This window comes from Brachyistius frenatus, unplaced genomic scaffold, assembly GCF_029030835.1.
Source record: "Brachyistius frenatus isolate BFR_SWC_R1_liver_20210118 unplaced genomic scaffold, ASM2903083v1 Contig_190, whole genome shotgun sequence".
Lineage (NCBI taxonomy): Eukaryota > Metazoa > Chordata > Actinopteri > Embiotocidae > Brachyistius > Brachyistius frenatus.
The window spans coordinates 394,390-412,007 of NW_027210789.1; the positions used below are offsets into that span (position 1 = coordinate 394,390).

Here is a 17,618-nt window from a genome sequence, read left to right on the forward strand (position 1 = left end):
AATTTAACTTTTGTTAACCAGTCTTTGCTAAACATAAGAAGGGAATCCTCCATGCTACATTGAACAAATTATTTTAAATGCTCAGAAAACCTTGAAATTAAATCAATTAAAATAAGGTTTAATTGTTGAATGTAGATTCTGAAGTTTGTCTCTGTTGTGACCCTGTGTGCCATGTGTACCTAAATACAGTATAGTAGAGTGAGAGGATCAAGAGAGGTGGCTTTTTAACATTGTCAAGTAAGGGTAGAGCTAACAGAATAGACAATAGTTTTTTTTCATTTTTCAAGTGTGGACCAAAACTGCAATGAGGAACTTTAGACCGGAGACACTGAGCCTGTGTAGATGCTTTGAGAAACATACTCAGGGGTGTCTGTAAGGTTTCTGCTGCGGGCTGCAAGGCAGCACAAGAACAGGCTTCTGTCCATAAGCTCCTCTGTTTAAAGAACTGATTTCCCCTTACAGTCAAGCTGTAGATCTGGTTTAGGACTCAATTGTGTCTCATGAAGCAGAATGAAACATGATGACACCGACTCACAATGGTTGGCTGGATCTTGAACGTAGTTCCTGCATGTTTTTCACATTTTTCAGAGAAGGAAATGTCAAATTCCTGTAGGAGCAGCTGCACCAAGAGAAAGTCATGATTTGTATATAGGGACACTGTGTTGTGCAGTGCAATGTCATTCGAGTATTCAATACCAGTGACACTGCAAGGCAAATATGAAGTTAAATTCCTGCATTGTCTTGTGTGGTTGCAACCAAGTTGATTCTCTCAATAAAAAGTTTTGCTAATCGCAGCTAAACCATTTTGACATATAGCTATATCAGGTGAGATGTAAACTATTTGTAGTTTTGCCAATGCACTTGAGACTACAAGGATGTTCATAGATTTGAATTCTTTAGTTTTTACCTTTCAAAACCATTCGATACAATCTATTAGAAAAGCCATGCCTAAGAGTCCAAAGTCCACATGGAAACACAAAGAAACACAATACATGACTCCTCCCCACATTGACAAGACTATCAGGCATACCAAGGCTGCCCTTTTGAGTCGGCACCTTCACTGTTTTAACACGTCCAAAGATTCCTACCGTGTTGAATAGGTCTAGTAGACTTTATTTCCTTGCAGTTAATGGTCATGCTGGTAGCCACAGTATTCACAGGGGTAGAATAGTAAAAAATGGGAAGTTGGGTGAGCACATTTCTCTAAAAGATATGATTTCACCAACAAAAATCAGCTTTTGGTTCATGCCAAATCTCTAAAAACACCCACCACCATAAATTCTGAAACATCCACGTAAAAAAGAAAAAAGGAAGGAAAAAAAAAGAATGAAGGGTTATTTTCTAAGAAAAAGCCACTTTTGTTCTCAGGGGAAAAAAAAAAGAAAGATTAAATGATGCACCAATTAAGAGCTAAAGCTATACAATATTTGTGTACATGATTTGTGTATAAATAATGTACTCATGTAGCAGTCATGATCAATGACCTAAATTAATTCCTCATATCTAATCAAAACTATGTAAATGCTGCATGTTTCAATGAGCAACAATAAAAGCAGACTTGATAAATTTTCAATAAACTTTATTTTTGTCCCACTTTTCCCAAAATATGTTACATACAAAAAGGTGATCGGACTTGAACATTTCCTTGTGTCAAGACCGCAACATTTACACAATAAATAAAAAAAACATGTATAAATAAAAAATAAATAAACAGGACATTATGTGCCAAAAAAATAAAGACTCTTCTGAATTGGCAGATGGCTTTCACAATGTTGGGTTTTTTGAAAACACATGTATGTAATACTTGCATTCCGGGTCACAGTTTTTAAGGATACAACTCTGGATCAAGAAAGCAATGTAAACCGATAAGGATTACAGTTCAATACAACAGCGTACAATGTTTTCTTTTTTCCACAGAAGATATTATTGGGATATATACTCATCATAACAGTTCTTCTAAAAGCTTATACCAGGTAGTGAGAGTGTAGTGCTATTAGATTTACTTTTAAACTTGGCTCCAAGTACAAAAGTAAATCCCACCTGTAAAACCAATCTCAAATCTCATTTGTAGCCAGCTTGACATTCACAAAAGGCTGTTATTGCACTATACAGACATCTCTCAGAAAGGCACTTTTATCCCCCCTCCCCACCCTCATTCCAAGCAACAGTTCTGCTTACCAGCACATGTGTGGCACACACGCACACACATATTCACCTACTGCATGTGAATTTAAAACTGAATCATTTAAAAAAAAAAATTCAAAAGAAAATGCCTTTTGGTATCTAGTTTAAAAACAAATAAAACAACAAGTGAATGTAAAAAGGTTTCATCTTCCAGATGAATTCACAAAAAAAAAAAAAAAAAAAAAAAATAAGAAAGTGCAAAATTGTGTTGCTCCCGTAGCCCCTGCAATATGCCGTGTACCACATCTGTGAAATTTGTATCCAATAACAAAATAAGACAAGTGATGCAAAAGAAGCAATGACTCTCAAAACTTTAGCATCATCAAATAAGGCCAGGAATGTTATTTGTGCATGTGAAGTCAAGATCGTAGTGTGATCCTATAGCTGGCTCATATTTCTAAAAAACGAGGGAAAAAAAACAACACAAAACTATGAATGTGTGCACCATGGTTCAAAGAGGCCAGAAACCAATCGAGGGTAGGAGGCTTCTCTCTCTCTCTCTCTCTCTCTATTTCTCTCTCTCCAGTCAAACCGTAATTCTCCTCAAAGCCTCTCTGCTGAATAGATCACTGTTGCAGTGCAAGTCAATGGTGTAAAAGACCTCGGTGCTGAAATACTTTTTGGAAAACTGAGCCTTAAAGCATTTCAGCTGCAAGATTGTTCCATTGCAAGCAAAGAGGACAATTTTAGTGTTTGGATACCTTTGAGAAACCATGCCTGGGTTATGGGCTATTAGGAGAGGCTGAAAGCTGCAGGATTGGTGGCTTTAAAAGATCCAGGCAAGAAGCAGTGGTTTTGAATGAGTGAGGGAAGGTAACTGGGTGTTCATGTAGGCATCTGTCTGTGAAGGATCCATCAAATCAGGCCAGTTATGAGTCTCTTATCTTAGGTATCAATACCTTCCAGGTGGATACTTTTGAGGCATAAGCTGGACAGGCACAACAGCTTTTAGGCAGATGCTGCACTGGGCAACTCCCTGACTGCTTGGTGTTTATCAAGGTCAGTCAGTCTGATAATCAGCTGCCTAAGCTACAGTCCAGACAAGAATATTTCTCAGAGGACTTGAGCAGCCTTTCCGTCCGTCAACTGAACAGGTGTCAGTCCCTCTCGGCATTGCCTTAAAAAATTATATTTAACCAGTCAGGCTGCCTCTGAAAAAGTGTTAACCAGTCAGGTTGCCTCTAAGGCATCTGCCACTCAGGCGGCCTGGGAGGCACCGAGCTGTGCTCTCAGGCATCAGTGTGGTGTTGGAGCAGTTGGACCACATATCTGAGTCGGTGTCGGAGCTCAGAGGTGCAGCCCATCTCATTCAGCATGCTGAGGAGGTAAGTGTATGAGATGCGTTCCCGGCTGATGTAGGTGAGCAGGTAGGAGTCGTCTGAGGACTTGCACAGTATGATCTTGGTGTGGTCCGTGTAGAAGTTAACCTGGAAGAGATTAAAAATAGAGAACAGGATGTAACAAAAAGGATAACGACAATCCAATAAAGCTTTACCAGTTACCAAAAAAGGAAATTAAACCAACATTACTTGTCTTCTGAATATATCAAGGAGTATAATTGTAGCATTTATGTTTGTTCGAACCTGTAGAGTGCCATTGTTGAAGAGCATTACGAGAGCATGGTCTGTCTTCACCCACTGGAGGAGAAGAGGAGGAGGAGCTGAGACCTGATCCTCACACTGCAGATCTCCACCCTGAGGAGGACAGATGAGGTCAGGGTAAATAATCTCACAGCTTTCTGTCAGTATAAACATGATATCCTGACAAACATTCCATCATTAGGTGTGTCAACTTCACTCAGACTGCTTATACTAAGGGCTGCACCCTATCCACTAAAACAGTCAGTTTATTTTTCATACCTCCATAAGGTTCTGCTCCATGTAGTTGGCCATGAGCTCCACAATTTGTTTCTGGCTGCGAAGCTGCTCAGGTAGAGAGTTGATTGGGAAAGTGAAGTGCTTGTTGTTGGTCAAGCAGTAGTGGACTGTCCTGTTTGGAAGGAAAAACATTTTTCTTTAAATGATTGTTTGATGGAAGATAACTTTTGAAATTAAAATTATACTCTCTAAATTTCAAATTAATAATCAAAACTTTTGAGCAGGGGTGGCTACCTAGTATATATGGAAATTACTTGGAACACATATAGTCAAGTCATTATGTAATAATCAACAGGCTCAAAGCACAATGGAAATTACACCTTAAATAAATACTGGAGCTCTTAAGGTACTTACTTGCGTTGGTCACAAAGGCTGAGATGTGTCCCCTCATTGAAGAGCACTCCTATATTCTGGTTCGATAGCTGATAGCCAAAACCATATTTGTTTGAGTAGTCAACCCATTTCGTCACCCACAGGAAGGACTGTGGACTGGACAAACAGGGTGGGTTCCTGGTGGCTGGAAACACAGACAAAGTAAAACCTTTAGGGATTACGGAACAATTTGACAGCATATAATACCAGTCCTAGTTTTAAGTGGAAAGATCATGGCTAAAAAAAAAAAAAGCAATGTTTATATTTTCAAATTCCAACACATTTTATTTCTTTAAAATAAATAAAAAGGCTGCTAAGAAAGCCATGAGTTTAAATGTGCTAGGGCTACATGAGTCAGCAGATATTCAAAAGGATTTAAAGAAACGCAAGAAAAGAGACGTGGCAGGTTAAACTTGAATGATTTTGCATCATTTGTAATCTAATGAAACAGATGGTTCCTGTTGCGGTAAGCAGCACTTCTCAGATGCAAAGGTTGTACAATTCTATTCAGCAGATATCTCGCACGTCAAACATTTCTATCATTATTAGGGCAAAAGTACTCTTGCAATCTTGTGTCTCTCCTACCTGCAGGCATGGTGGAGAGGCAGCTGTTGAGAACTTTCATTGCAGATTCAGCAACAGCTGCAGGGCTCAGGACATCCTCGCATGCTGGAGGAAAAACAAAGCAAAACATTGGTTACAAAATGATGTTAAAAAAAAAAGAAGAAGAAAATAAATAAATATCTGCTGTTCAGAAGAGAAGTAAACCTACGTTCAGTGCTGCTGGCCATGGTGCCTTTGAAGGAGCGTGACATGGACTTCCTGGATTCCTCCTCAGCAGGAGTCTGTTCCAGAGGCACGGAGCTGACCAGCTGACCGGTGGGAGAGGGCACCTGAGCAGCAACACAACGTAACATGATTTAACACATTCATGACAAGAAATAACCCAAATGTTTGCACAGAATTGAAAAAAGAAAAAAACATGGCCAAAAAAAAAAAAAAAAAAAAATGTAACTACAGAATTAAAGACTTAAAAAGAACTGAGCCATTGGGTGAGCGAGTTCTATTTAATATTGTGCATTAGCTTATCTCTGTCAGCAAAGCGGCTCCTTTGTCTTAAATTTGCTTCATTGATTGTGAAACTACTTTTGGTATCAGTTTCCCTCTGTGTGCTTTGCAAGCAAGCTACAAGTTTAACATGTAGTTTCTAATGTCAAGCTGCCACCAAGCTGTTTAAGTAATCTGTCAGTTATCCAGTTGTTAGCATTTTCTGTTTTTCTGCAAACATGCAGACAGAAATGTAAACAAGATCATTCGAGTACCACTTTGTGTAATCTGAAAAAATAAAATAAAAAGATATTCTCATTAAATCCAGCCTGGTTTCTCAGACCAGGCTCATTAAGGAGACAACAGAAATATTCACTCCAAAGAGCAAACAAAGTAACTCCTATTGGGCTCTATAAATAGGAACTAGACCAGCCTGATTAGGGATTGGACAGCTGAGCATCCTGCTGTTGTGGTCTCAGCTCCGTTTGTGGACCACATTATTTTTCAAATCAAAACATCACAAGACAGTCTATAGTGAAGAAATAATTATAGCAACGGATTTGGCCATGTAGTAACAGTTCCTTCAGATTCTCAATGAAAAATGTCCTCAATTAGAATGATTGTATTCGAGTTCCTGACAACATTTCAACAGCTAAAACTGCAATAACAAACAGCTGCGCATTTCATTTGTCTGTTGACAAGCTGAAAGACGTCTGGGACACTTTAGCATCTCGTATGGCAATCTGGCAAAGTTAAGAAAAACAATCTTCAAAATTCTTTTAAGCTAAAAAGACAATTCCTTTGAAATGTCTGTATAATTTCAAAGAAAAATCCCTCATCCAAACAATATGGCTGCCCTATTTTCAGTCAGTCTAAGATGGTTTACAATATTATTCTGAGAGAAACGCTGCAGTACTCATAATTAAAAGATATTTATTAACCCCATTTGTACTGGCATGACTCCTAAAATGGATTTACTATCTAAATGAACATGCTGATAAGGTCTTAAGCTTATGTCAAACTCTGGATATAAGGCAAGTCTCAGTCATAACAGGGGTTGTCCGTCATGAGAATAACATACTTCAGTTTTTCCCCCTAGGCTAAAGTCTACTTCAGAACTGTGGTGTGTTTCTATTAAAACTGTGTATTAATGGCAGGAATTACCCAGTTTTTGTATCAAGTACCTTAGGTCAAAATCTTATTGCAGAAGTAGGGGGGAAAAAAAAGATAAAGGATGTACCTCATTGGGTCCCACTGTTTTGTAGCTGATCTGCCGGTTGATGGAACATTTAACGATGCCCGACACCAGTTTGGAAATGTCCTTGTCATCTTTTTCCTCACATGGAATCTTCTCCACTGCAAAAACAAGAGGTCTGCATTGTAGTCACAACAAATATGTTTAACCACAGCAGTGTTTAGATACCTGCAGGAGTTGTGGTAAATGCTAGAGGGGAAACTAAAAACAAAGGGAAGTCCTCATGAGACAAAACCATATTAAAAAGATGACAGGTGCCACGTAATTACATTGGGAAAGGAACAAGTTTGTAACCGACAGATGGATGGATGAACTAGCCTTTTAGTGGGTCAGTCACTTGACTGCTGCGTTACTGCTTACCTTTTGCTTTCTTTTTGCCAAAGAGGCTCTTGGCCATTTTAGTGAAGAATTTCTTGGCGGGGCTCGGGGGGTGGAGCTCTGGCACCATCACACAGCTGCTGGGGGGAAGTTTGTCAGGAGTGAAACCCTGAGAAAGAAGAGGCACATGGAAAAGAAGGTGAGGCAAGGGCAAGGAGAATGGAGATGGCACAGTTCATTCTGAATGAACATGTCAAAAACTGTATTTTGTCCACTTTCCAAGCACCATTTTCACACCTTCAGCTAAAAAGGCAAAAATGTCACAAATTAATGACGGCTTTAAATCCAATCATGGTTTTATAATACCGATAAAAGCTGAATGAGTGTTAACATACTTTGGTGAAGAATTCGTGGTTGAGAATTTGATCCAGTGCGAGTCGGTCACTGGGATTTTTCTGTAGGATGCCCGAGATGAGTTTCTGCGCAGCAGGCGAGAGCGTGGAGGGCAGGTTGTACCGAACTTCCTTTATACACTTGTAGGTCTCTTTCAAGTCGAGAGTCTCAAACGGCGGGTTGCCGCACATCAGCGTGTACCTGTCGGGGAGAAACCAGTGGAACCATTAGTCAACTGGAGAGACAAAAGTAAAGACTTGGCTGAAAAGATCTTGGTAGTTGAGGTATCTTATCCTCTTTTCCTGACCAACTTTCAAACCACACAATTGCTAATTTAAACATGACTGCTGCAAAAAAACGAAATCACTCAAACTCACATGACACATCCCAGGGACCACACATCAGACTCCGTGCCGTGGCCCTGTCTGTTAAGCACCTCGGGGGCCAAGTAGTTGGGAGTCCCGCAGATTGTTCTGGAGAAAAACAAAACAAAAAAACAAATCTAGGTTAGACAATGCGTCAAACTATTCAAAAATAGCTTCTGTTTTGTGGCATTGAGCACTCAACAAAGTAGCAGTTGGAGCATATCATCTGCCACAATCACTGTTCTGGCATTCCACAGGAAGGTGTCAAACAGGTAGTGAAACTCTGCTCTAAGCACAGCATTCAACTGCCACTTGGAAACCGGTTTAGTCAGGTACATGAGGGGAAAGCTGTGGGAGTAACAATGTGCTTAGTAACTGAGGTAATGGTTTTGGGTCAGGTTCAAAACAAAAAAAACAAAAATCTAAAAAAAAAAGCTACATCTTAGATCTGGACACCCAACAAGTAATGTTTGCGTTTTTAACTTTAAAAAAAATAAAAGTATAGTAATGTTTAATTATTGTACGTAATAAGGTTGCTGGGGTAGTTATGGTAAAGTTTATTTTGAGAACTATAAACCAAGTATATATATTTTTTAAATATTTTCTCCTCAATTTAAGTAGTTAAAAAAAAAAAACAATAATAATAAAAAAAAAAAAACTAACTTTTTCCTCTGTTCGACAGTCTCCAGCTTGGCAGCGAGGCCAAAGTCTCCCAGCCGCAGCTCCATGTTCTCATTGACAAAGAAGTTGCCTGAAAGAGACAAAAACATTTGTCCAGTCAGCATTCCACAGATAACATGTGCCTGCCCAAATTCCTGGGATGCTTGTGCCTGCGTGTACCACATTTCAATCATGATGCTCACGTACCTAGTTTCAGATCTCTGTGCAGGATCCCTCTGCTGTGGAGGTACTTGAGGCCGGATATGATGTGTCTGAGGTAATATCGCACTTCTGGCTCTGTCAGTGTGTGTCTCGCTTTCCAAATGTGTGCAAGGGACTGCAGAGACAGAGCAATGAGTCAACTGTTAACCACCCATCTGTCAGTGGGAATATACAACACACTCACTCACTCACTCACTCACTCACTCACTCACTCACTGCCACAAAAATGAGATGGCATTGTAATTCAATGGGACTCTACATCAGCAGTGGTTTGGCTGTTAAACACGGCTAATTCAATCATGTGGGTCTTTTCAATTATTGTTTGTAATGTCATGTGACGTCACAGCAGTATACATATTCATATCACCCAGGCTGTGCTGGAAAAACATTGATAACCTGCAATTACTTTCCCTTATGGTACTGAATGTTTAGAGACTTCAATACAGTAAATGACCCACGGCAGCAGTAACAGGGAAAAATGGCCAACAGCCCAAAGGGTTAAAATAGGTAAAACTAAATATGAATACAACATTATAGTGCCACTGTGGAATCATACAAGGCAAACTACACGTGCAAACTGAGCTGTGCAGACTGTTCTAGAGGTTTCTGAAGTCCCACCTTTCGACTGCAGAGCTCGAGGAAGATGTAGATGTTTTCTTGGTCTTCAAAATGATGAGAGAATTTCACCACATGCTTGTGCGACAGGGTTTTGTGCAGCTCGATCTCATTCGTGATCTGTCAACATTTGACAATTGATCAATGTGTGCATATATTTCAAATAAAAAAACAAAACACCACAAAGACATTGATTTCAGGTTATGCAAGGGACACAAAGAGGTATGATGGTGTATACCTTGTCCCTCTGATGTGGTTTTGACACCCTGCTCTGAGGAATCACCTTCACAGCATACATTTTGTTGTTGGACAGGTCTGTCATCTCATAGCATCGAGCAAAGCCACCCTTGGGAGAGACAAACAGGATAATCAGTTTACAAAAGCAGCAGGTTAAAAACCTGCAATGGCCATGAATAATCTTCCTCAATGGTAAGTCTTTGACCCAAGGATCAATAGTTTGAGAATAATCAATTAAAATTATTGCCGGTTCTGAAGGCCTAGTGTGGAGGGTCATCAATTAATCATAACAGGAAATAATAAATCAAAGATTAAACACACACACACACACACACAAAAAGGGTTAAATCTGTCCAGATGCATCATTTTATAATTCAAAATCAGCATATTGTGTTGCCTTTGATGCCTGGCTTCGTTTAAAAACACACAATCAACCCTCAGATGTGTTCACTGTCGTTTATTCATGTATTTTTCTTGATTCAATCAAATGTGCGGGGACATGAAGGATGAGGCAGACCGAGCTGCTGCATTCATTAACCGTAAAACTGACGGGAGACGTTTCCAGCTCTGCGGCAGGCGGCAAAGAAAAAAAACAGGACCTGGCTGGCTGCCCGACGCAGCGTATCGATGACGAGCAACATGTTGCTACAGTTGCTTCATTCATACACGGCACATACAGAGACACAGATCATTACAGCGGCGATATTATCAGGCAGACATGTATTTCGTTTTAACAGTCGTCTCGGATAGCGTCAAAAAGCGAGGAGTGTTGCGAATAAACCAGCCTTAAGATTTCGCTTAAGGTGTTGCCAACCATGTGTATTCACAGGAGCTGGGCACACCTTGCGCCCGATTCATTCAGCAATGACGCGCACAGCAAGGGGAGGTTGGTCTCATTCACCACGAGGTCATTCTCTCTTCCCGCATCACAAACACACCTGGAAAACAGCTCCTAATGAATTTGAAATCACCCGAACGTCCACCTTCCACAGCAACCCCAAACCACACGAATTCCCATTCGTACAGATACAGGCAGCACATGGATACATGAAATCTCCATACCTTTCCCAACAGCTTCCCTTTACTGTAGGATCTTCCCGTCTTGTAGTCTGTCACCACCTGAGCCAGCTCCGTTTTGGTTTGGTCGGGTTTATTCCTGCCGTTTTTCGCCGGGGCAGAGGACTGCTGGGGTCCACGCTCCGAAACAGGCTTAAATAAATCCGCATTCATGGTGTGGCACGAAAGACGCTGCGCCGCGGTGAAACAGCCGGTATCCATTTAACACAACGCTGTAAATGACCGCTTCGTTTATATATCCCTTTCGCTGATATTTTTCAGTAAGTCTGATGCGTAATGATACGTCCGACTCGTCCGACTGTCTCCATCTGGCGTGTCTGGGCACATCGTCCCCGACTATATAGAGACCGGCGACGTCACGGAACAGGGGGCGGGGGGAGGTGGTGCACTGGGGGAGAAAGTCCAGACGATTTGCAGAGGCAGAGTTTCAATCAAAAAAAAAAAAATGTATCCGCCATCTAAGAAAGAAAAGATGAATGAAGGAGCTCATGAAGAGAGAATCGGTCTAACTCCCGTTGATGTAGTTCATGTCTCAGAGCTGCTGGAGGGCAGTGACACGCTGCGACTCCAGACGGGAGGGTCTCCGGGGTTCTGTCACCCTCAATCTACTGAACCACTGTTTATTACATGCGGTAAATGGGTCTGGGAGAGAGCGAAAGCTCACGCGATCCTGATCATTTAAGGGAGAACTTGTTAAGAAAGGCAAGAGGATGTGAAACCTAAACATATTCTGAGCTATGGGGAAATTTTTGTTGTTGTGGAAATTAATCTGCACAACGCACAACACACAGTTTCCAGTTAGTCACGTTCAAGCATGGAATCTCTGGGAGGCTACCATGAATACGCAAGTTGCAAATAAGTCCACACGTGAATTAAGCAGGGCCTACAGATCGTAGAAGGATGCAGTGAGTCTTATTTTGATTTTGAAAAGTAAATTATATTCTACCCAAAACTCCAGAAACACCCCCCCCCCCCCCCTTGTAGAAATGCTAAAGAATTTCTACAGTAAAATCCTGGGTTATATTTCCCCTGAGAGAAATCCCCCACAGGGAAATACTGAACTACTGAATACAGCTGCCACCTGGTGGACAAAACGTGCAGCTCCAAAACGCTGGCCCTATTAAATTTTGATTGTTGAAATGGTTTTAAATTTGTTTTATCAGGTGCTCTATTGTGTTTTGACTGTCTTCAAAAGCAACCCTGCACTGCACCATAAACACGAGGATCAAATAGCATCTGGAGCACTGATAACCTTAATGTTTATTCTAATATTTCAGTCGTACAGATGCAGGTTGTTTTTCTGGATTTTGAAGTTTTAAAAATGCATTTAGAAATAAATACAACTTTTGATGGACAGGTAGGCCTCTATAAAAGTATTAAAGCATGACAGCCTGAAATTTTGAGTTGTAGAAGACAGGATGGAAGCATGCATGATATATTGCAGCAAGCCAAGTCTTAAAGGTAAAAATGCTTCAGAAAATCTATTCTGATCTCAAAACCAGAAGACAGAGTCAATTCAACGGTTATATTTGTTGGAAATGCTTGAACAACCGGAGGGCAGACAGCAACATGTGTAAGATGATGACGAGAGCCATTGTAAAATAATTTACAAAATCAAAACACATTTTCACAATGATGAAGGGAATGCTACTATGTGAACGGTGCTACCATACATAGAACATATAGCACGTAACTGTCCAACACTGTAGGCCTGCGGCAGTCACATTAAAGAATTACAAAGAAGTGTTTTACAGCATCACACTTCAAGTTGAGTGAAATACATTAAATGTCAATCAGATGTTTGCGGTCATGTAAATTACTACACGGGGCTGATCTAAAGAGTATTACTGTCTTTGCAGCAATCATTTGATCTGTCTACGGAATGACAAAATAAAAAGCTTATGGGAGGATTATATTTAAAGAAGTCAACAGGAGTATGAGCCACAGTTTGGCAAATAAACACATGAAAACATCCTAAACATCAGCTCGATTTAGCTGCACTGAATTGACACAAGAACAATATTAACAAGTTTCACCAATTACATTTACCCTGGTCCGATCTAAACCGTGAAGACTGATAGACATGTGCGTCTGAATCGAGACAGGAAAACAAGACCCATAAAACCTGCATTGTGGTCCTTTAACCCTTTAAATATGACTTCATCAAGTAAGGTTAGAAAGAGGAGAATACAAACTTCCAGAGTAGGCAGAAAGATAGGAGGAAATATTAACAGGAACAAAGACTTCACTTCCCCTAAAATCTACTCCTGAGTGATGGAATCTAAAACCAACCATGATGAAATGGTGTGAGGTTGTGCCCTGTTGGGGTCGCCATCTGCTGGACAGCACCCATATTGTTGGTACACACATTTTCAAAGCAATTTATTGAGATCTATGCATTATGGGCCATGATGAATGAAATGGAATAGCCTGTTTTCAAAGCAGGGTCAAAATGAGGCCATCCAAGGCTGGGATATTATTACTGATATATATATATATATATGAGCTTTGTTTACTGGAAGTCATGCCTGCTGCAGCCCTTACAGCTCGTATTTGGCCCTGCTGCAGAAAAGCGGCAATATTTAGAAGTCCATCACGTTTTCTCCTCTTATATTCTTCTCTTGGGACTCTGTCCAGGCTTTGTTGATGGTTCTCTTCATCTCGTCGTCTCCCTCTGAGTAAATCTTCTTCAACATGCTCATCAGGCCATCGCTGGGATCTGCATTGGCATCCCCACTGGGTTTCCTGCCGAGAGCAAGGAGGAAAACACTGTTAACAATGTCTTTAAATGGTCCTTGGAATTGTATGTTTGCACCCAGGCTGCATTTAATCCCTGCCTGATAAGACAGTGACACCTGGCACACAGAGCTGGACTGTATTTCGATGTGCAGGCCAGTTCATGCTTCAAAAGGAGTGCTGTTTTCAGTGAATAGTCAGAGAGCCAAAATTATCAGCCTTTCAAAAGGTTGCACGGCTTTGGATAAATTTATTCTTTGCACAAATCCTCCTGCCAAGGTATCGTTATTAGCTAATGATACCTTCGCAGGAAGGCACAATCGCACCAACAATATAACGTTCAAGTTTTAATGAACTAATTCACCTCAGCCCGCCGTGGCCTCACTCAAAATGACTGATTAACTCATACCGAAGGTGAAATTCATCAATACATCTTGAACTTACTCTTTCTCTTTTGACTGCTTTTCCACCATTGTGAGGCAATCCCACTTCTTTGTTGTCTGCTTCTTGCACATGACCAAGACCATATCTGTTTTTATCTGTTGCAGAGAGGAGGGACAGTTACAACACTTTCTCAAAGACAAACATTCCTGAATATGTTCTTCAAAAGCTGGCAGATCAAACTGAGGATAAAATGCAACTGGACCGCTGCAATCGCATTCAATCACCTGTCAAGAGAAGGGACAAGATGACCGTCTAGATTTCATACGGCTGCAGGTTTAAGTCAAATCACCATAACCGTAAGTCTTTGATAAGTAAATGCAGTGTATTGAGACTCACTGCTCTGATGTGGAAATTCAGTATTTTGTGCCCTCCAGTGTCTGAACAATATTTAATGATCAACATCTGCGCTAGCGTGAATCATTAGGAACTAAATTCTCCACAGAGAAGCCACCTTCAGTCATGCCGGTTATTGCTGTGCATAATTTACTGTAAATGTTATGTAACGGAATAATGTCATTACATCAATAAGTCGAAATACCGTCATTATCACGATGTGGCTTATTTACAATCATAATAAAGATTATATGGATATTATTGTAAACAATGCAATATGGCACACCTCTTTACCAGAGGAGGTTTGTGTATTTATTCATTGCTCTTATTTTTTTTTTCTAAAAAAGATATCTATCTTATTCTATTTTATACGTATTTGTAAAATAAATAAATTCTTATTGTGTGCACCTTTTTGTGTTTCTATGCTGCTGTGACGACTAAATTTCCCCACCGTGGGATAAATAAAGTCTAAATCTAAATGTAAGAAGTACGACAGGACAACCAAGAGTGAACCAAACGATTCAGAAACTGAGTTAAGATGTTCTGTCACCGAGTCCATTGACTGCTGCTCGTATTTGTCTGGCACAGGCCGTTCCCTTGCTGAAAGACTCACTGCCTCAGTTTGTCTTTGCCAAAAGCAAAATGACTGCAACGGTCTTTTATCCAAAAATATAAACATGTCTTTAAACTGATGCACAGGCAGAGGTGCACATAACTGGTGTGCATGGATGGTGCGGAAGAATGCATCAAAAAAAGTTATTATTAACTTTTACCCTTCCTCCTCAATTAAGTGGATGTTGGTTTTTTAATTAGGCAAGGTAAACATTTTGCTCCAGCCCACCTTTAAGCTTATACTGTACTATTTTTTTGTTTTTGTTTTGAAAATTGAGTATTTGAAGAAAAAAATGGCTGCAGAAGGTAGAATGACTCTGAACAGATGATGATATTGTGTTTATTTGGGGACAAAGAATTTCAATTACTCAGCTTTTGAAAAGCAAGAAAACAGTAAATAGCAAAAAAAAAAAAAAAAAAAAAATATATATATAGAGCAAACTACTGATAGCAGGTGAAGTCAGGATCAGAAATCCAGCAACCCTCTTGAGCAGGACAAACTGATAAGAGAAGTATTTTTCTGTTGGCTTTTCACAAAGCAAAAACATGCACCTGCTGTGCATCCATGTAAGGAGAACAGGCACCTTTAAGGAAGGACGGGCCCACATCAGGCACAGCATCACACAAGCTATATGCAAGAAAGAGGCCGTCTCAAATACAGGGACAAAGTGGATGAGAGGTCGAGCTTGACAGCAGATCTGAATCTTTGAATTTTTCATTCTTCGACCTGTCTTAAAGAAATGCACGACCTACAGTTTTGGCGACACCACGCTTGGTAACATGTTTCAGAAATATGGGGCCAGCTAGTCTGATGACAAATCCTCTTCGACTACTGCTACTACACTCCCTGATGTCTAAGATGAGAGCAAAGATTTTTTTTTTTTTTTTTTACCCAAAGCCAGCTGTTGACTTCTGGATATAAAAAGCCCTCATCATCATTTATCATGTTTGAAAAAAGAGGAAGTCAGGAAGGTAGTGATGATGTCAGCTTGTAGATAATCTACTGGTGATCGTTTGTAACCAGACCAAAAAAAAAAGTTACACGTGTCCCTTTTTCTTTTTTTTACCTTTTTGTAGCTGTCCTTCTCATCAATTGGATATAACAGGTTGAGTATTGTCATCTGATGGTTTTTGCCGTCTAGCTCTTTCACCAGCACGGAAAACGACCTGCAACAGAGACAATGAGAAAACCATGGCACGTGATGAATGAACACAGTGATTATTCCATGTTGACTATCAACTTACCTTTCTGTAAAGTTGACCTCCACATTTTCGGGTGGAATTTTGTGCACATCTTTCAGCGCGAGGTAAATTTTGACAAATTTCTCAGACTGGTCCCACGCTGCAAAGAAGAGGCACAAGTGTGAACGGCTACAATATTTTTTTCCAGCTCTTTCACACATCTCGACTGCAGCATCCTCCGACAAATACTCATACCAAACACTTGCCCCATACCGTAGCTGGTGATCTTGACCGTGTATGCGGCTTTGGAGGCTGCGGATGGGTCTGCCTCTCTCCTGGCCTGTTGCTCCTTCTGCTGTCGTTTGGCCGCGAGCTCCTTCTCCACCTTCTTCTGCTCCTGCTTCAACAGTTCCTGCGCCCTTTTCCTCTCCGCCTTTTCCAGGAGGGACCCCAACTCCTGCAGGTCTGCCTCCAGCTGGTGGATCTGTGTTGGGAAAGACGGGAGATGCTGAGAAACGCGCGTTCCCCGTATTAAGCGACGTGACCGTTTTGGGAGGACGTCCGGTCGACACTGCAGGAGGTGAAACGCTTCTTCATTAGCCGATTGTCAGGAAACACATTTTGACTAAAAAAAGATACTGAAAGTACACGCTTAAATGGATCTGAAGAAACATGTGCGTGATAAAAAAAAAATTAAAAAAAAGTTGCAAAAACATAAAGAAATGAAATTCTGAAGATCAATTCTCAGTATAGATAATATTACTTATCGACCAGTGTGTTTGTCTTAATGCAAATCACACAAAATGTGTAGTTATATAGTGTAGTTTAGCATTGTGGCATAAACAGGATCGATTACATCATCACAAAACATGAACGAAGCCAAGATATCGTTTACCAATCACAACGAATAGATACATTAGTTACCAAAGCCGCTCCGCTGCCATGGCAACCAGTAACGTAGTGGCTCTGACGTTTAGCAGCGCGCGCGAGCTCGAACCGTGTTGCTACAATGTCCTCAAAGCTAACGGCTAAGTTAGCAAGCTAACTGGATACTATTGCTAACTAGCTACTGACTGGTTCAGCCAGCCACGACTAGCCATTGTTATCTTTAAAAAAAAAAAAAAATATATATATATATATATATCCACAACGACAGGGGTTTCACACTAGTTTAAAAAAAAATAATAATCTGACGGTATCTGAAATTAGAGATAAATTAGAGGGAGGAGGTGGCTGGCTAATCATTAAAGGTTAGCTAACCTAGCATCGCCTTCAGTGTAGTCATGTAAATGCAGCTAACTCAGCTAAAATCACGCCAACACCAGTTTTTTTGTACAAGCTGTACACCAAACGAGTCTTCACCTGTTCTGTTGGATCCATTTTTAAGGCTGCGTCTTTATCCACAGGGCTCCGTCTGTGCCTCCTCACTGCTCTGACTCCGCAGGACGGTCCGACTCTTCTTCTGCGGGTTGATCGGTGGCTCGTAAACCAGCCTCCACGGTCCACAGCGCCACCTGCTGTTTCGGAGTGTGTAGATTCACGTGTGTGTCTACGAATGAATTCACGACGCCGGGCTTGGAAAGCCAAAAACAAAGTCAAACCTACACACTATTTCCTGATCTGAAACGTATCTCGTGGCCTCTATATAAATATTTTGTTCTCGCCTGTGTTATAAAGTCTACGAGTCCC

General features: G+C 40.7%; 3 protein-coding genes across 3 annotated transcripts in view; 1 reads left to right on the forward strand and 2 right to left on the reverse strand.

The window, feature by feature from the left end:
* Positions 1 to 17,618, forward strand: part of tnn (tenascin N) — a 169,000-nt gene that overhangs the window by 97,706 nt on the left and 53,676 nt on the right. The gene's annotated exons all lie outside the window — the stretch shown is intronic.
* plk3 (polo-like kinase 3 (Drosophila)) lies at positions 1,563 to 10,919 on the reverse strand. Its single transcript, XM_069718363.1, has 15 exons — positions 10,608 to 10,919; positions 9,547 to 9,654; positions 9,312 to 9,428; positions 8,679 to 8,808; positions 8,475 to 8,562; positions 7,824 to 7,919; positions 7,449 to 7,647; positions 7,096 to 7,222; positions 6,721 to 6,836; positions 5,206 to 5,326; positions 5,019 to 5,102; positions 4,416 to 4,578; positions 4,044 to 4,173; positions 3,768 to 3,878; positions 1,563 to 3,611 (listed from the first exon to the last, which is right to left on the reverse strand). The coding sequence occupies exons 1-15, from the start codon at positions 10,821 to 10,823 to the stop codon at positions 3,414 to 3,416; spliced, it is 2,004 nt and encodes a 667-aa protein (XP_069574464.1). The 5' UTR covers positions 10,824 to 10,919; the 3' UTR covers positions 1,563 to 3,413.
* On the reverse strand, positions 12,134 to 17,393 carry cacybp (calcyclin binding protein). Its single transcript, XM_069718343.1, has 6 exons — positions 17,292 to 17,393; positions 16,203 to 16,413; positions 15,993 to 16,089; positions 15,815 to 15,914; positions 13,803 to 13,897; positions 12,134 to 13,367 (listed from the first exon to the last, which is right to left on the reverse strand). Exons 1-6 carry the CDS (start codon positions 17,307 to 17,309, stop codon positions 13,205 to 13,207), a joined length of 684 nt encoding a protein of 227 aa, XP_069574444.1. The 5' UTR covers positions 17,310 to 17,393; the 3' UTR covers positions 12,134 to 13,204.

Excerpts from the sequence above, each read along its gene's own strand:
- plk3 (XM_069718363.1), bottom strand. The coding sequence starts at position 10,823 with ATGGATACCGGCTGTTTCACCGCGGCGCAGCGTCTTTCGTGCCACACC. Across the intron at positions 5,103-5,205 it reads CATGGCCAGCAGCACTGAAC|CATGCGAGGATGTCCTGAGC; the intron begins GTAGGTTTACTT and ends TTTTTCCTCCAG. Across the intron at positions 3,612-3,767 it reads TCAACAATGGCACTCTACAG|GTTAACTTCTACACGGACCA; the intron begins GTTCGAACAAAC and ends AATCTCTTCCAG.
- cacybp (XM_069718343.1), bottom strand. Across the intron at positions 16,090-16,202 it reads GGTCAAGATCACCAGCTACG|CGTGGGACCAGTCTGAGAAA; the intron begins GTATGGGGCAAG and ends TCTTCTTTGCAG. Across the intron at positions 15,915-15,992 it reads GAGGTCAACTTTACAGAAAG|GTCGTTTTCCGTGCTGGTGA; the intron begins GTAAGTTGATAG and ends TCTCTGTTGCAG.